The sequence below is a fragment of the Pempheris klunzingeri genome, chromosome 5 (assembly GCF_042242105.1).
Source record: "Pempheris klunzingeri isolate RE-2024b chromosome 5, fPemKlu1.hap1, whole genome shotgun sequence".
NCBI lineage: Eukaryota > Metazoa > Chordata > Actinopteri > Acropomatiformes > Pempheridae > Pempheris > Pempheris klunzingeri.
The window spans coordinates 1,776,729-1,794,377 of NC_092016.1; the positions used below are offsets into that span (position 1 = coordinate 1,776,729).

The following is a 17,649-nucleotide window of genomic DNA, read 5'->3' on the forward strand; positions in this document are numbered from 1 at the left end:
TAATGCTGATCCTGCCTGAACGGAGCTTCAGAAAACGCCATTAGCAGGAGAGAAGGAATGACTATTTAAAGAAAGAGACAATATGGTACAAGAAATTACAAAAATAAGATTCTGAATAATCTTAAATCCTTTTTACATTCCCCTCCTCCTCTTCTTCTTCTTCTTCGTCGTCTTTGTAGTTCGGGTTGGCATGGCGCTACACCGCCGCCGCCGCCGCCGCCATCCTCCTCCAGCTGACACACTGAGTCAGTCTCTGGTTGGACCTGCTGTTCACTACGATATGAAGGCAACTTTGCAGCCGTTGTGAGAGCTGGTTTCTCTCAAGTGTCCGTGGCCGTTGGAGCAGGCGTCCGGTCGCTGTGTCGGCCTCGGAGCCGGAGGAGATCCCGAGTCCGCCGGGTCAGAGCGAGGAACGCCCGAGTCGAAGCCCAAGATGGCGCTGATGGAATGAGGCAAATCCTGAGGGAGATAAACAACAGCTCAGCTCCTGAGACGTGACACAAACGGTTTTTAACAACATGACGACCAGAAGTTCATCTGGGATGGAGAAACACTCTGACTGTGACTTTAGCTGCTGTCTGTAGCTGCAGCACAACAAAGCAGGAAGTACATCCAAGAAACACATTTAAAGCAGCAGAAGAAGAAGAAACGCGGCCTGTTTGATCCCGTTAGAAACACATTTAAAGCAGCAGAAGAAGAAGAAACGCGGCCTGTTTGATCCTGTTAGAAACACATTTAAAGCAGCAGAAGAAGAAGAAGAAACACAGCCTGTTTGATCCTGTTAGAAACACATTTAAAGCAGCAGAAGAAGAAACGCAGCCTGTTTGATCCCGTTAGAGACACATTTAAAGCAGCAGAAGAAGAAGAAACGCAGCCTGTTTGATCCTGTTAGAAACACATTTAAAGCAGCAGAAGAAGAAACGCAGCCTGTTTGATCCTGTTAGAAACACATTTAAAGCAGCAGAAGAAGAAACGCAGCCTATTTGATCCTGTTAGAAACACATTTAAAGCAGCAGAAGAAGAAGAAGAAACACAGCCTGTTTGATCCTGTTAGAAACACATTTAAAGCAGCAGAAGAAGAAGAAACGCAGCCTGTTTGATCCCGTTAGAAACACATTTAAAGCAGCAGAAGAAGAAACGCAGCCTGTTTGATCCCGTTAGAAACACATTTAAAGCAGCAGAAGAAGAAGAAACGCAGCCTGTTTGATCCTGTTAGAAACACATTTAAAGCAGAAGAAGAAACGCAGCCTGTTTGATCCCGTTAGAAACACATTTAAAGCAGCAGAAGAAGAAACGCAGCCTGTTTGATCCCGTTAGAAACACATTTAAAGCAGCAGAAGAAGAAGAAACGCAGCCTGTTTGATCCTGTTAGAAACACATTTAAAGCAGCAGAAGAAGAAGAAATGCGGCCTGTTTGATCCTGTTGGAAATACATTTAAAGCAGCAGAAGAAGAAAGACAGCCTGTTTGATCCTGTTAGAAACACATTTAAAGCAGAAGAAGAAGAAACGCAGCCTGTTTGATCCCGTTAGAAACACATTTAAAGCAGCAGAAGAAGAAACGCAGCCTGTTTGATCCCGTTAGAAACACATTTAAAGCAGCAGAAGAAGAAGAAACGCAGCCTGTTTGATCCCGTTAGAAACACATTTAAAGCAGCAGAAGAAGAAGAAACGCAGCCTGTTTGATCCCGTTAGAAACACATTTAAAGCAGCAGAAGAAGAAGAAATGCGGCCTGTTTGATCCTGTTGGAAATACATTTAAAGCAGCAGAAGAAGAAGAAACGCGGCCTGTTTGATCCTGTTAGAAACACATTTAAAGCAGCAGCAGAAGAAGAAACGCGGCCTGTTTGATCCTGTTAGAAACACATTTAAAGCAGCAGCAGAAGAAGAAACGCAGCCTATTTGATCCCGTTAGAAGCTCAAACATCAGTTTAAAGACCAAACCAGCTAAAGAACGCGACGCAGTGTCTAGTGTTCTTTCCATGACCTATAAACGCTTACATGACACTTTAAGGATCTCAAACTGCTCAGAATCTGTCTTCTACTCCGTATGATTATTATTTTGTATCCTGTGCAACACACACATGCATGTATTTTACATATATTTTTCTCTCATATTGTCAGATTTGCATTTATTTCTATATTTTGTAAAACACTGACTCTTCTTTGTCTCCTCTGTTGACGTGTGGGATAAATAAAGTCTCTCTTATCTTATCTTGTAACCACAGCTCATGAAATTCAAACTTAGCTGCATGTTTTACGACTTTGACTCAGTTCTTCATTGATTTGATGGTCAGAAGTGTCGTGGACTTTGGACTATCGTCACTTTATTCCTCGTAATATTATTACCGTTATGGAAAAGATGACGTGTCTGCATATTACAGCCACTTCAGCGTCGATGTTATGACCGATATATTTTAATAATTCCCTTATTCTGGTCCCCTTGTTTTCCCCAGAACCTTCGGCCACATCTCATGGCCTTCATCAGTGGATGGAGTTTCATTAGCAACTAAACAGCTCAACCCAGCGATGAAGCCCATGAATGTGGCATAAAGCTTCCAGAAAACAAAGACGTTGGACTTTGTGATGAGAAATGTTTTTTGTTTTTTTTAATCCAGCTGTTATTTCTGAGGTCAGGAACGAACCTTCGAGCTTCAACATGCTCTGTGATGATGATGATGATGATGATGATGCTCAACGTACCTTACAGCTCTTTATCTGCAGACAGATGCCTTCTGCTTTCTGAAGGATTTCTTCAATGTCCAGTTTCATCGAAAGCTCATTAATGTGCTGCAACGGACAAAAACAAAAAACAAAAGTCAGGTTACTTTTGATGAATATTTTCAGCACTGGAGTTTATTCTGATTAAAAATAACATTTAGAAAAGTCTCATGTCGACTCTCTGAGGATCCTGATTTAAGAAAACGTAATAAATGCTGTTCTCCATTAACCAAACAGTGTTAAAGCAGCTACAAGAAGGTTTCACAGTTTAACACTGAAGAAATGAGACCATCAGCGAGAAGATTCGCTGTTTCAACTCTTCTAATTATTGACGGAGGAGCGTAGTCGTACATTTTTCCAGGCAGGAGAAGATTGTTTCTTTAGAGAGTTTAATTTTTGACGTTATATTTTAGTCGTTATTGCCGATACTGAAACAGGATCAGCAGAGAGGAAACAAAAAAACAGAGAGGATCTTAAAGGAGGCCTGCAACAAATGATTCATCTCCTTATCTGATTATTTTCTTGATTAATTGATCATATAGTCTAAAAAATGTCTGTCTCAGTCCAAAACCCAAAGAGATTCAGTGTACCATGATATGAAACAGAGAAAAAGAGCAACTCCTCACATTTAAGGAGCTGGAAGAGCAAATCAAACAATTATTCAGTTTTCAAAACATTTGCATATACATTTTCTGGCTAATCGATTAATCGCTTCAGGTTCTATTAGAGAGGACTTTAAATCTATCCTGAGCTGCACAGGCGTGTTTATCTGCTTCATCTATAAAATACGTTTGGACGACGAGGTTTTGCATCAACACATGAATTCACATGAGTGGAAACTCTCAAATGTAATTGATGCTGCCGAGAGTTAGTGAGAGGAAAACTGTTTCTACTTTTGGCTCCCTGCTGCAGGTGTTTGCCTGCCAACAGCAAATAAAACAGGGAAAAACAACATTTCACTGCTCTCACTATACAAAAAACAGACCAGGCTGCACGCTGTAACCCACATTTTATCATACGTCTCTATGTCTGATGCCATTTATAGTTAACATGTCAGAGGCAGGGCCGGAGCACCTTGAGGATTTCGTTGAAGCCGTAGTTCTCCTCCATGATCTTCTGTTTCTCCGAGTCCAGGATGGCACAGCAGACCAGCAGGTGGAAGTTCTGGCAGGGCAGCCCCGTCCACATCACCTGGGGAGGGCACACAGGTGGACTCATCATCCCGGCAACAACAGTTCATTCAAACTGTAACTAATCCTTATTTCCATATTGGATTCATCTGCAGATGATTTTCTGGATTTTATTTTGTTAGATTTTTAATTTTTGTATAAAAATACAAGATGTAAAACATGCTGGAGTTAGCAGGAACGTTAATCTGCATCTCAAGCAGGTTACAAACAGAGAAACATTACATGTGCCCATGTTTAAATACAAATAAACAAACGCACAAGTGGAAAAAAGACAAAATAAACTGTAACAACACATCAGGTTAAAGGTTTGAGATGGTTCCTAAAAGCGGGACGTGCACAGCGCCTGTGTCGCCCCTCACAGCCCCCCTGGTGGGGGTCCTGGATTAATGAGCTCATTTCATTAAACTCAGCTGAAACTTTAAAGCTCCCAAAGCTGAATAGATTATATTTTTACAGATTTCTTTTTAAATTAAAAACTTTTATGGCTTCCTTGAAGAGTTGTTGCTCCTGAATGAGACCAGTTAATAAAACAGATTTGTTTAATTTGCTTTTGTCTCTCGCCACCCGAATAAAAGAGTTTAAGCTTCTTGACAGAAGAGTGACTTTAAATCACCGTCACTGTGCCAGTCTGTCGGTGTGGTTTGTCCCGGTAGAGTCAGACGAACGACCCGATCCAGGTGGGACAGCGAGGAGAGAAACTCACCTCCCAGAGTCGCAGGACGTCCTGGAAGCTGAGCTCCCTTTTGAATCTGATCAGCAGCCAGCGGAAACAGAAATACAGGTAACCTGAATCCTGAGACTCTGCAAAGAAAACACACAAAATGAGGCGACAAACAAAACCACTGCTTTTAACTACTTGTGTTTGTTACTATCCTGCTTTTTAGATATTTTCTACTAAATGCTTTTATTGTGAAGCACTGCAGCTGTTGTTGTCAAAGCGCTACATGAATAAATCTTTCTCTACATAGATTATTAACCGAGGATCAGGGCTGCACGATTGATCCAAGTTTAATCTCAATCACATATGTGCTCCGCTCATAGAAAACTCTGCTGCACGTCAAATCGGTCGCATCCTAAACTTCAAGATGTTTCAGCTTCACTTTTTGAGGAGGGCTGGGCGGCCTCTCTGGCTCCTCGCACTGGATCATCATCATTGATCGGAAGTATTTCAGATTGAGGGCAGGTGATGTTAAACAGGAATAAAACACTAAAACACAACAAACTTTCCAGGCCCAGAAGAAAAACGCTGCTAACGTTACCTCACGTTATTCCGGTCTTTGTCCAACATCAACTCAGACAGCGACGCTCTACGGCGCGTCACCGTATCAAGTTAATTTGGGCTAAAAGGTTTTGGTGCAGCTTTACTTTTATTTATAGGCGTCCGAGTGCAGCACAACATGTTTATGTAAATGCAAAAGTGCAATAAAAATATCTTGTCTCTGAAATCAATGAATAATCGTGATAAATAATCAGGATCTGAATACTGTGATTATCATTTTGGCCGTGCAGCCCTGCTGTGGAAGCACTAAGCATCTGCATCTATATCTGTTATCTTGAAGGTTGTTACATCATTATCAAGTTGATATCTAGTAGACGTTTCACTGTCAGCGGGTTTTGCATACCGAGGTAGTTCCAGAAGGCCAAGTCCAGCAGTCTGAGCAGAGTACTGAGCTGGATCAGCTGCGTCTTCATGCCCTGCATCTGCTCCTCAAAGTTATGGTGCTATAAAACCACAAAAACACACACACACACACACACCGGACGTGTCTCTGATGTAAACTACGAAATTCAAATCCCATGGAGAAGACAGTTACACACATCACTTCCTGTTATAAAACGGTGCAGCTGGATGAAAGTCTGATTATAAACACAAAGATATTTATCCACACACAGGTTTAAACAGGGTACGTATGGAGAGCTTTATCAGCATCAGACACAACAGATTGTTTGACTTTGTGGACACAAAATGTTTATCACAACCGAAATGTGCCACCTTGGATTTAAAAAAAGGATCCCTGATATGAGATCAGCAGGTCAACTCACCATCTGGTCCATGAAAGAGACAAAACACCAGAAAGCGTCCACCTCGTTCTCCATCACGTAGAGGATCGGTGAGAGCAGGTCGCTCATCCCCTGGACGTAACCTGACGGGCACAGAAGGAGTTCAGTCACAGCTGAAATAACGACGACTGACTGACGTTTGCTGTGTGAATATGAGTGGACGGGCTGTTAAACTATCTCAGAAGAAGAAGAGGAGGAGGATATGACAAGATGACAAGTGGAGGTTGAGTGAAAGCTCAAACGATGGAAAACCAGGTGGAAATATGAGCAGGAGATCCAATAGATCACTTCAGCTGGCAGCTGTGTAATAGCTGCAACGTGATCCTTTGGGACAACTGCACCTGATCACAGTAGGTCCACTAAAAGAGCTTGTTTGATCCACTGACAGGCTCAGAGTGTTATTCTAAGTGTGTGACAGCATCATGGAAAGGATCCCTACAGAGAGAGACCTGGAAGATCCTTTTGGTTTAACCACAAACAGCACACACACCAGACTACATTCACTAAAACAGGGATTTTAGAGAACAGGACACAGGAGCTGCTGCTCTACTTCGGTCTCAGTCAGGCAGTTTGTGTGTGTTACTTTCTGACTTTGGTATTTTAAAGGGTCAGTTTGGATCAAACAAAATATTTGTGTAACACACAGTAACACAAACAAACTAAGAGAAGACCAGCAACCCTTTGTGCAAAATCCCTGTTTTTGTGAATGTAGTCTGGTGTGTGTGCAGATCTACTGGACCAATACTGACACATTCTGCATCTATCAGTGATTTCAAGCCCAAAATATGTATAAATTGGCTCCAGGCTTGAAGATGCTAAAGGTGAACTCACCCAGGTCGAAGTCGTACATGCAGTAGGTCATCAGGATGTCGTGGAGGAGGACCAGGCCCGGGTTGTCGATGCCTTCATAGAACCGGTTTGTTCTGTCTGTTCGGTTCACATCTTTCTCTGAAAACAGCGAGACAACAGACGACATTAAGTTCAGAGAGGCAGGTGACGTCTTGTGAGTTTGAGCCCAAAATATCCGATGACTAAAAGCTACAATGTGATTTCAGTCTCACCTATCAGACTCCTGTAGTCTCTCAGTCTGGAGTTTCTCCTCTCTTGTTCCTCGCTGACTGACTTCCACTGCAGCTTCATCCGGAAGTATTCATCACTGCCAACAAGCAGACAGAAAACCTTTCACATCAACAGCACAACAAACCCAAAGTGAAGGATGCTTTCAGACACTTTCAGCTGGGTGACATCCTGAGGGGAAACATACACTGGCCACTTTATTAGGAACACCTCTCTAATACTGTAGCATTCACACTGATATTCCCCTGAACATTAAACCACAGTCCTCAGATGACCAGAGTCCATCCACCTCTCTCGCTGACTCACTGGATGGTTTTTCTTTCTGGAAATTATCACTCCACGCCAAGTGATCCTTGAATTGGTCCTGTAGATCACCTCAGCTGGCAACAGGATGCAACGTGATCCTTTGGGACAACTGCACCTGATCACAGTAGATTCACTAAAAGAGCTTGTTATTCTAAGTGTGTGACAGCATCATGGAAAGGATCCCTACAGAGAGAGACCTAGAAGATCCTTTTGGTTTAACCACAAACAGCCGTTATATCGCTCTCTGCACACACACCAGACTACATTCATAAAAACAGGGATTTTGCCTTGCATAGGTCAAACTTAGCGCTTTGTGTGACTTTGGTATTTTAAAAGGTTAATTTGGAGTTTGGATCCAAACTAACCCTTTAAAAACATCAAAGTCACACAATAACACAATCAAACTAACTGATGGAGGCAGCAGCAGACCAGCAGCTCCTGTGTCCTGTTCTCTAAAATCCCTGTTTTAGTGAATGTAGTCTGGTGTGTGTGCTGTTTGTGGTTAAACCAAAAGGATCTTCCAGGTCTCTCTCTGTAGGGATCCTTTCCATGATGCTGTCACACACTTAGAATAACACTCTGAGCCTGTCAGTGGCTAAAACAAGCTCTTGTAGTGGACCTACTGTGCTCAGGTGTTGTCCCAAAGGATCACGTTGCAGCCATTGCAGCCTGTTTCTCTGCTGCTGGCTGAGGTGATCTACTGGACCAGTTTTTGTACCTACTTTAATACAAAACTTCAAACTAAACCTGGAAGGAGTGACTCAAAGTCTTCACAGCCTTTAAATATGACACTAAAATATGTACCTAATGTGAACCTAATAAAGAGGCCATCGAGTGTATCTGCCAGTGATAAAAAGAAAGTCCTAGTTGTCGTACGTTTTGGCTCTCTGCAGGACTTTCCTCCCCTCCGACGTGCTGTCCCAGGGATAATATCCCAGCAGAAACTTCCAGGCCTCTTTCCTCACAGCATGACAGAGTCCCTGCAGGTTCACACGGGTAAACACACGTGATGAGAACACATGATAATGATAATGTGGTTATGGAGTCATTTAATCCAACTCAAGGAATCCGTTCTTGAGTTTTACTACAAAACCTGGAAGTCTAAAGGAAAGTAGTGAAATAAAAGGTGCTTTTAAATGCTGTCTGACCTGATTGTGACTTCACTAACTAGGCCTGACGGTGATCTGGCCGTACTCAGGCCGACACAGGTGATGAATAATGAATTAAACGTGCCCCTTTGAAGATGAGCTGTTTGAGGCGCGGGATGTTGATCATCCTCCCCTCTGGATCCTGGTGTTTGGTCCAGTCCTCTGCCGTCAGCGGCTCCCTCCGCGTCACCTGAGGCCTCGTTCCCAGGTCGATCTGACGGGAACAAACGGGTGAGACGAACACACGCGGTCAAAGGCGCTTCATACTAGAGCAGATAGTCCTGTGTGTAGCTACACCAGCAGAAACGAGCCTTTCTACTGTGATCTGTTGCTTTTTATAAATAACAGTGAATGTTTAATAAACCAAACCAGCGCATGCAGCGGGAAGCGTGTGTGACGGCGTGCCTCCTCTCACCCTGGTGATGACCTCGAAGCCAGGCTCCTCCTGCTGGTTGATCTCCAGTCCCGGGATGACTTCGCCCAGCAGGTCGGCCACCTCCTCTGGGGGGCGCTGGTGCTGCTCCTCCGTCCCCCGGAAAGCGTCGAATATGTAGTTGGTGACTTTTGAGAAGCTGCCCAAGGTGGTGACGTACGGGTCCTTCTTAAACTTCTGTCAAGGAGACAAACCGTTTGCTCAACTCGCACCTCAAAGTGTGTCACTGAAACTCAACCAAGGGACAAACATCTGCTTTCACTGTGTCGCCCATAAACACCTGAATCTTCTCAGAGGTTCTGTGATTGATCTCCAGATCAGTGGAGGATTATTAATAAGCTTGCCTTATGTTACTCAGTGTGTTATTCTGTTAGTCTCTTAACACTCACACACACACTTTTTTAAAATTTAAACCTATTTCTACATAACATGGTGTCTAAATGGCTCTAAGTGGGTACAAAGTGTTGGAACTGGTCCAGTAGATCACCTCAGCCAGCAGCCACCAAACGGGCTGCAATGGCTGCAACGTGATCCTTTGGGACAACTGCACCTGATCACAGTAGATCACCACTAAAAGAGCTTGTTTGATCCACTGACAGGCTCAGAGTGTTATTCTAAGTGTGTGACAGCATCATGGAAAGGATCCCTACAGAGAGAGACCTGGAAGATCCTTTTGGTTTAACCACAAACAGCCGTTATATCGCTCTCTGCACACACACCAGACTACATTCACTAAAACAGGGATTTTAGCTCACAGAACACAGGAGCTGCTGCTCTGCTGCTGCCTCGATTTGGTTTGTTTGTTTGTGTTACTGTGTGTTCCACAGACACTGTGTTAGATCCAACCCCTGTTTTTATTACACCAAAGTCACACAATAACACAAACTAACTGAATGATCGAAGCAGGAGTAGATAAGCATCTCCTGTGTTCTGTGAGGTAAAATTACTGTTTTTCTCAAAGGAGTCTGGTGGCTTAGAAGGCTTGGAAATCGCTTGACAAGTATGTAAAAACAGGGCTCATCCATACTTTGGTGACGGCACAGAACCAACGTGGACGTAGCTTCTGTCCGACTTTGAGTTACAGTTAGAGTTGTTTCTTACATGAACGAGGCCAAAGTTGTTGTCATCCAGAAGGTTCTCGAAGGACTGTGACAGAGCCTTGTTGGGTGTGCTGACCCACAGACACGCTTCATCATCTGGTGTCCTGCAAACATGAAAAACACACAAAACTGACCTCAGAATATTTAGAGATAAACCGGACAGGACCGCCTCCACTGACTCTAATAAAGAAGAGATAAGTTAACGTTTGTGTTGAGGTTTGATGCTATGATGGTCTCGAGGAATGTTTGAAGAAAATTCTCCTGTTCCAGCTTCTCAAATGTACCGATCTTCTGGGTTTCTTTGGTCTTCCATCGCAGTAAACTAAATATCATTGGCTTTTGAACTGGTTGGACAAAACAAGTTATTCTAAAGCTGCTGAAATGTATATTTTTATAAAACCAGTGTATGAAATAGACTTTGAGACACTCTCTCTTTATTAATTCCTTCCATCACGTCAAGACTTTTTTACTTGTGTAGGGACTGCGACTTACTTCAGACATATTTTGTTATATTTGTTGATATTCTCATGGCAGCCAGACAGAAATCAATAAATCAAATGTTTTGACAAAAAAAATGGAAAAATAACTCTGGTGCCCGTCTAACTACGTACCTGTCGACCTGCACACAGGCTAACGCTAGCGAGTCAGTCCCATAAGACAGAAAAGCAGAGAAAGTGTGGCCACAGCACACGCAGTTTAACCTCTGACGCTCTCCGTCCACACCGAGTCCGTCAAATATTCACTCCTGTTGTTGTCGTCATGTAAACAAACCACGTAGCAAACAGCTGATCAGACTGGAGACGTAACCACGCCAGTGAAAGATGGCGAGCTCTGACCACGTTTGTGCTTTTTAAACTGAAAAAACACGTTTTATCTTGTGATATTTAGACGTCTCTTTACTGGAAATGAGACGATCCAGCCGACAGCAGCAGGCTGTTCTTATTGATTTCAGCTCTCTGTGACCTCCGTCCAGCCAGCTGATCAACTTATTCAGAAAAGGAAGAGGAGCCATCATTCAAATAAACTCCTCATTCTCATGTTTAGCATTCTGGTTCACTCTCACAGCGTTGTAAGAAGCTGTAAGACGCAACACAGTGGAGCGTTTAGGCGCTAAAGAGATTCTACAGTGAGTCGTTCTTTTCACTGATCACACAGAGGACGCAGCCAATCAGGACACAGACAGTCAGCTGGACATCACACTGGTGCTCTGAGTCTGAAAACATCCGGCACTTAATCCAGATGATTTCTTTGTGAAAGGCTTCGATAAGAACTTTAATAACAGCTATCTGTGCCGAGATACAGGGAGAATCTGTCCGCGTCCTCAGCAGAGAAACCTGACGTAACGTTTGGAGAGGAGAGGAGAGGAGAGGAGAGGAGAGAGGAGAGGAGAGGAGAGGAGAGGAGGAGGAGAGGAGGAGGAGAGGAGAGGAGAGGAGGAGGAGAGGAGAGGAGAGGAGAGGAGGAGGAGGAGGAGGAGAGGAGGGGAGAGGAGGGGAGAGTGTGTCCTGGCTGCTGTCCACTGAGACAGGAACACTTCTTCACACACCATCAATCCGGACGTATGGAAATCACACACATTAGCATATAAATGACACAAGTGAAGGACTGCAGAACTGACACATGATTGTGTTTGATTCCTCGGGGCGCTAACAACAAATCTGTCGTTTTCTTTTCCAACTGATGAGCTTCTACCTTCTTCTAAGTGTGTGAATGAATGTTTAGGTTGCAGGTCACTTTTAAGACGCTGCGCAGGCACTCACTCGCTGAGCAGGGCGAATCTCCTCAGGCCGTCCAGGAACTCTTTGCTGCCGCCCTGGTGGAAGTGCAGAGCCGGCAGGGAGGCGGACGACTCCTTCAGTTTCAAGATCAGGAAGGTCCAACCCTCCTCCTTCACTGTGATGGACCTGAGGTCGCTGACGCTGACGGTGAACGCCCACCTGCTCCTCTCGTGGCTGTGGTTCAGAGAGCCTGAGAGACCGAAGAGAGGGGTCAGAAAACACACACACACACACTTCCTGGTAAATATTCTCCGTCCTGAACGTCAGAGCAGAAGGGGACAGTGCAGCAGATGGCGGTAATACAACACCATTAAACTAAACAGAAGAAGAAGTGGCGAGGCCGGATGTATATCACAGAAAACGTCTTTTTATTCCCATCATGAGCACGTCAGCGTCCTTTGGCAGACAAACGTCGTGAGGTGGGACGATTGATCCCAGCTCCCGTTAACACACGACCTTGTGCAGGAAACGTTCCCGATCATTTCAGGGACAGACTGCATGTGTGAAAGGAGCCGCAGATGAGCTCAGTAAACTATAACATCCCATTACTGTTGTTTTCTGTCATGCTGCTGTTTCTTTACCGAGCTCTGCTCTTCTGAACCAGGACCTCCAGGATTTGGATCAAATATCTCTGAAGCAGCAGGTGTTATTTCAATGTGTCTGTTACGTTTTTAATTAACATTTAAATGGATGTAAGTATCAGATTAAACTAGAAATGGTGACTCTGGTTGGTATAAAACAGCTTTAATGGCCTGGCACGGTCACAGCTAACTGCTGACGTGTTGTGAATGCAGTGAAACGTGTCTGTCAGGAAGCAGCAGCGCTTTCATTTCCAAACATCCAGAACAGGTTTTCCAGGACGTTAACTTCTACCGTCAAGACTCTCAAATCAGAACATGCAGTCAAAGTATTTAAACAACAATACACAGAAAACAGAATGAGGAAACTGAGATGAGGTTTTACAATTACAAGTCATCAACTAACTCTAAGCTTTCAGAAATGAAACTGAATTACAGATTACAGTGAGCTGTACGGTGTATAACTGTGTGACTCTACTGCTGCCTCAAACTAAATGGTTGAAGCAGCAGTAGAGCAGCAGCTCCTGTGTTCTGTGAGGTAAAAATCGTGTTTTTGTCAATGGAGTCTGGTGTGTTTGACCCACTTTGGACCCAGGTTTTGAAATACTGGAGTAATCCTTGAAGAGACGTCTAATGTAGAAGAGGAAAACTCACCCTCTCCGTTAGTGCAGGTTTTCTTCTTGAAGGACACGGCGTTGATCATGTCCCACTCGGTCTCGTAGCTCTGCTGTGTTTCTAACAGCTGGTGGGACTTCTCGCCTGAACACTGGTCCCACTCCATGACCGAACTGGAGTCCTGAACAAACACACACTTTGATAACGACATGTGCGCACACAATAAGTCAAATCATGGATTGAACTGTGAGCTTGGAGCACCCTGGTGGTCTGGGGCTCTGACTATGACCTGCAACATCCCTGGTTCGATTCTGTCAGCAGGGTCTTTGTTAAACTTTACTCTTCCTTGTTTCTACTGTGAGTGTTAGAACAGCAGGGACATGTAGCACAGATGGTACGTATGCTATCTTGGCTCCGCTTTGTCTGGACAACTGTTCGGTCCAAGGAAAGGTCACGTCCATCTTTAGTGCATCACCTCACATACCTGAAACCAGATATTGCTGACAGAATCCTATATATGTGGAGGCTTTACTCTGTATTCTTCAGTCTCTCTTCTCTGCCTGTGACGTCAGACTCCGAGCTCGTAAACTACACAAAGCTCTTGAACGCATCTTGTTGTCATCTCTTCATTCAGAGCGACCACAGAGATGCATCTCTACAGTGAGCTGCACTCAGGTAACTCACCAACATCCATATTCGATCATATCAAGTCTGTTCATCTTGTAAAAGTGTGGGAGTGGCTGCTGCTCTTCTCATCGTGGTAACATTTACAGTAATAATCTAATTTGAGGGCATCCACACTGAACATGAGCCGTTTATCCATCTGTACAGGCTTCAGTCAGGGGACAAACAGTTTCTGATATAAGAAGAGGCTGGTGGGTTATGAACTCTCACCTGGTTCAAGCGATGGAGGTGACAGATTATATCAGTGCCGTCTCAGGAGAGCAGATACAGAAATAGACGACATATTTAGGACTAAACCTGGAGTCAGCTCAGAGTCACTCGTACGCGAATAATAAACATTACATAAAAGATCATTTCCAGTGTTCCTGCTGTCGTCACACTCAGAGCGTCAACGTGACACTCGAACAGTCTGAGTTATGTTGCCTGAAAACAGTGGAACGTGTTTTTGGATGCATCTATTTTTAACAGAATGGTTTTGTATATGGAATACTGTTTGGACCTCATGACTCATCCACCTTAATTTCAGTGTCAGTACGGAGGCATCCAGGTTAGATCCATAACAAATGAGATCTCAAGACCAAACTCTTTAATCAAGAGAGACACCCAACGATTCAGGAATTCAAAATTAAGGATTCAAGAATCCCCACATGACTGTTTAAGGCCTCCGATCAGGCGCTTCATTAGCTGGCTGAAGGGTTGAACATGTGAGAACTAAAAGGGATGTGAAGGTTTTTCTTGTCCGTATTTGTTGTTGGGATACGTGTTGTTAGGAAATAGAAAATGTGCAGGCACGCTTGTGTTTTTTATGTTTTTATGTTAGTACATTTATGCTTTATTATCAAGAAGTTTTAGCCTGATGCAGGACTGTGTGATAGTTATGACCTTTACACAGACCAAAGAGATGTGTGTTGCTGTAGGATGTATCAGACTGTGCTTGCATTCTTGAGATAAAGAAGAGTTCTAGAAGGCCTTGAACAGTGAGAAGTCAGCGTACCTGCGTTTCTCACCAACCGCCCCTGCGAGGAGGAGAGGGAGCAGGGTGCGGCGGAGGACCGCTGAGAAGAGGAACTTTGCTTATACATGTTACATATATGCTTGAAAGACACTGAGACTGCTCAGTGCAGATGTAGATCTTTGCTTGTTGCAAGTAAAACTTTGAACTGAGATCTCTGTCTCTGAGAGTTTATCTTGTGTGTTGGGAAATTAATGGTACGAACTAACAGCGAAAATACAGTTCTGGTTTTATAGAAATAAGTTCCTGACACGTGTGATTCTTTTCAGGCTGTGAAGTCTCTTCATAAATCCTTATAATATTAGATCTAACCTTAGCTAATGTGGCTACTGTTAGCCACATCACAGCAGCCAGACATTTAGAGCCGACTAACCAAACAGCACTGACATGTTATACTGCATCATATAAAACTCCACTTAGCTAAACATTAACCACGCACACATATGGCACATTATTTACTCTTCACCATAAATACTCTGAATGAGTAGCCGGTTGCCAACACAGATATGATTGGTAAACACATCGGGGGGGTTTTCTCACAACGGTCTGTCTTCAGATAGTCTGAAATGACAGTGTCTTTATGTATTGATTATCTTTACCGATAGAAAACAGCTAATGCAGCTGCTGCAGGAGTGGGATTTCAGTAGTAAACAACTTACGTTATGCCATCAAATCATCTTTAGACATTGTTTAACAAGCTAGTTAAGCTACTTAGCAGGAAAAAACAGTTCGACTTCTGCACTCCAAAATAAGATGGATGTGTAAGATATGGGTTATTTTCTATATTTGTGTTGTGATGTTTAAGCAATAAAGTAAATCAGTCACACTGAGACAAACCTTTCCAGCACACAGCATGTTTGATGGGTCGACGGTGTCTTCCAGAGGTCTGTAGTCCACAACGATTTCAGCATCCTGACAGAGGGGAGACACACAAAACGCTATCAGCAAGTTATTTCATACAACCAGCAAACCAGAGAAGCATTTCCTACCATAGTGCAGCAGTCACTACATTGGTTATTAACACGCATGTCGAGCTGAAGCAATCAGTCTATTAATTATTCATAACTTGCTTCTGATAATAAATCAAACATTTAAGCTAATTTTCAGCTTCTTAAATGTGAGTATTTTCTAATGTGGTTTTCTGTGATAGCAAACTGAATATCTTTGGGTTTTAGACTACTGGAAGAATTCACTTTGGACTCTAAGTAATCTGCATTTTTCATTATTTTCTGCCAGTTCGTTGACTAAACTATAAAATATTCTGAAAATTAATCAGTAATAATTAAAATACAGTCATGTGTGATCGATGGAAACAACAAAGAGTGACCGAACAGCAACACAGCAACTTGTTGTTTCACCTTCTCAATGATCCGAAGAGACCCTGAAATGAGTAAATCCTGCTCGATGCCATCTTCATCACTGCTCGGGTGTATGAAGACTCCTTCATGTTCAAATATAACCTGTGCGACAGACGGTGGATTAAGATTATTCGGGTTATTTACAATTTCACATTGTACAAATCCAATAAAGATAAACACCACTTCAGCTGCCACATTTGTTTGCAGAAAATGTGTTGCAGATCTTGTTTATTTAGCGGTAGACAGAATATTTTTTCACCCAGATCCGGAAAAACCTCCAGAAAAGGAGGAAGTGGTGCTAAACAGTGGTGAGATGCTGTGAAACACATTCACTCAAGTGCTGCACTTAGATACACATTGAATGTACATAAGTATTTCCATGTCATGCAGCTTTATGCTTTTCCTCCACTACATCACAGAGACGTATGTCATATATTATAGTTTCTATTTATCATACATGATGATCTAATGGACCACAATGCATTGCTACAGAAACAGCCCAACAATATAAAGTAGTTAAAATGAGCTCAATCTTAATCAAGTGAGATCCACTTTGATGCAGCAGTGACATTAAACCAGAAACATCAAATATAACAGGAAGCGACTCACAGGAATAATACACTGCACTAGGAGTACTTTCACTTTTGATACTTTAAGTACTTTTATACTTATATATGATTGTGAATGCTTGACTTTTAGGTGTAATGAAGTATTTCCACAAAGAGTTTTTAGTGTTTTAGTGGACTAAAGGATCTGATCACTGGTGTTCAATCAGATCAGAGGTTTTCAAACACTCAGTGAAAAGAGGAACTAACTGGAGCTACAAGTTTACCGGCATGTGCAGTGTAGTTTAGCTCGTCCTCCACAAGTGTGAAGTGTTGTTATGACAAAAAAACAACTAGTGAGAAACTTTGTTTGCTGATGCTAATAACAAGTTAGCATTTAGCAGACACACCACACGTCAGATAACTGAAGCTCTGCAGCAGTGTGGAGAGTTGTGACTCGGCAAAAAGCAGTTACAGCTGATGGTTTATTGTTTTTTTTTAGTTATTGATCTAAAGAACGCTGTCTGGTGGTTTACTGGCTAACTGTTGACCAGTTTTGTGACTTCTCAGGGGCCCAATCTGTCAACAACCGTCAGCTGGCTTCGTTGCTAGCATGCTAATGTTAACCGAGGTTTTAGCAGGCTGTGTCAAGCCTGCGGGTCGTGTTGCGCCTTTGAACACAAATTTAAAGATGATAATATAGTTAACGGAGAGTCACAGCTGACTGCAGTGCTTCCGTGGCGGGTCTCCGCTGCTGCTCTGGTGATGTCGTTGTGGCTACAGCACAGCTAAGCTAGCACAGCGGCTAACGCTAGCTAACTTTCAGCCAACTCATCAGCCGGTTAGCTAACGCCGAGCCATGACCGCGAACTAGCGCGGCAGTTTAATGCAGGAAAAGTTACAACCGCCAGAATCTGCCAGAGTCCGTAGAGACAAACAGTGTTTACATGTTTTTACCTTGAGAAGAGAATCGGCCGCCATGTCGCCTGCTCGCGGCCCTGATGACGACAGCAGCTCACGTGCCTGTCAACTTCCAAAACAAAAC

The 17,649-nt window shown here is 43.3% G+C and overlaps 1 protein-coding gene across 1 annotated transcript; it reads right to left on the minus strand.

Moving 5' to 3' along the window:
• Positions 1–17,649, minus strand: tbc1d15 (TBC1 domain family, member 15). The gene is made up of 17 exons (XM_070830182.1): positions 17,562–17,649; positions 16,060–16,161; positions 15,539–15,613; positions 13,045–13,186; positions 11,795–12,002; positions 10,036–10,138; positions 8,917–9,111; positions 8,587–8,715; positions 8,230–8,333; positions 7,032–7,126; positions 6,802–6,918; positions 5,953–6,053; positions 5,532–5,631; positions 4,613–4,710; positions 3,794–3,910; positions 2,702–2,788; positions 1–459 (listed from the first exon to the last, which is right to left on the minus strand). Exons 1-17 carry the CDS (start codon positions 17,583–17,585, stop codon positions 274–276), a joined length of 1,983 nt encoding a protein of 660 aa, XP_070686283.1. The 5' UTR covers positions 17,586–17,649; the 3' UTR covers positions 1–273.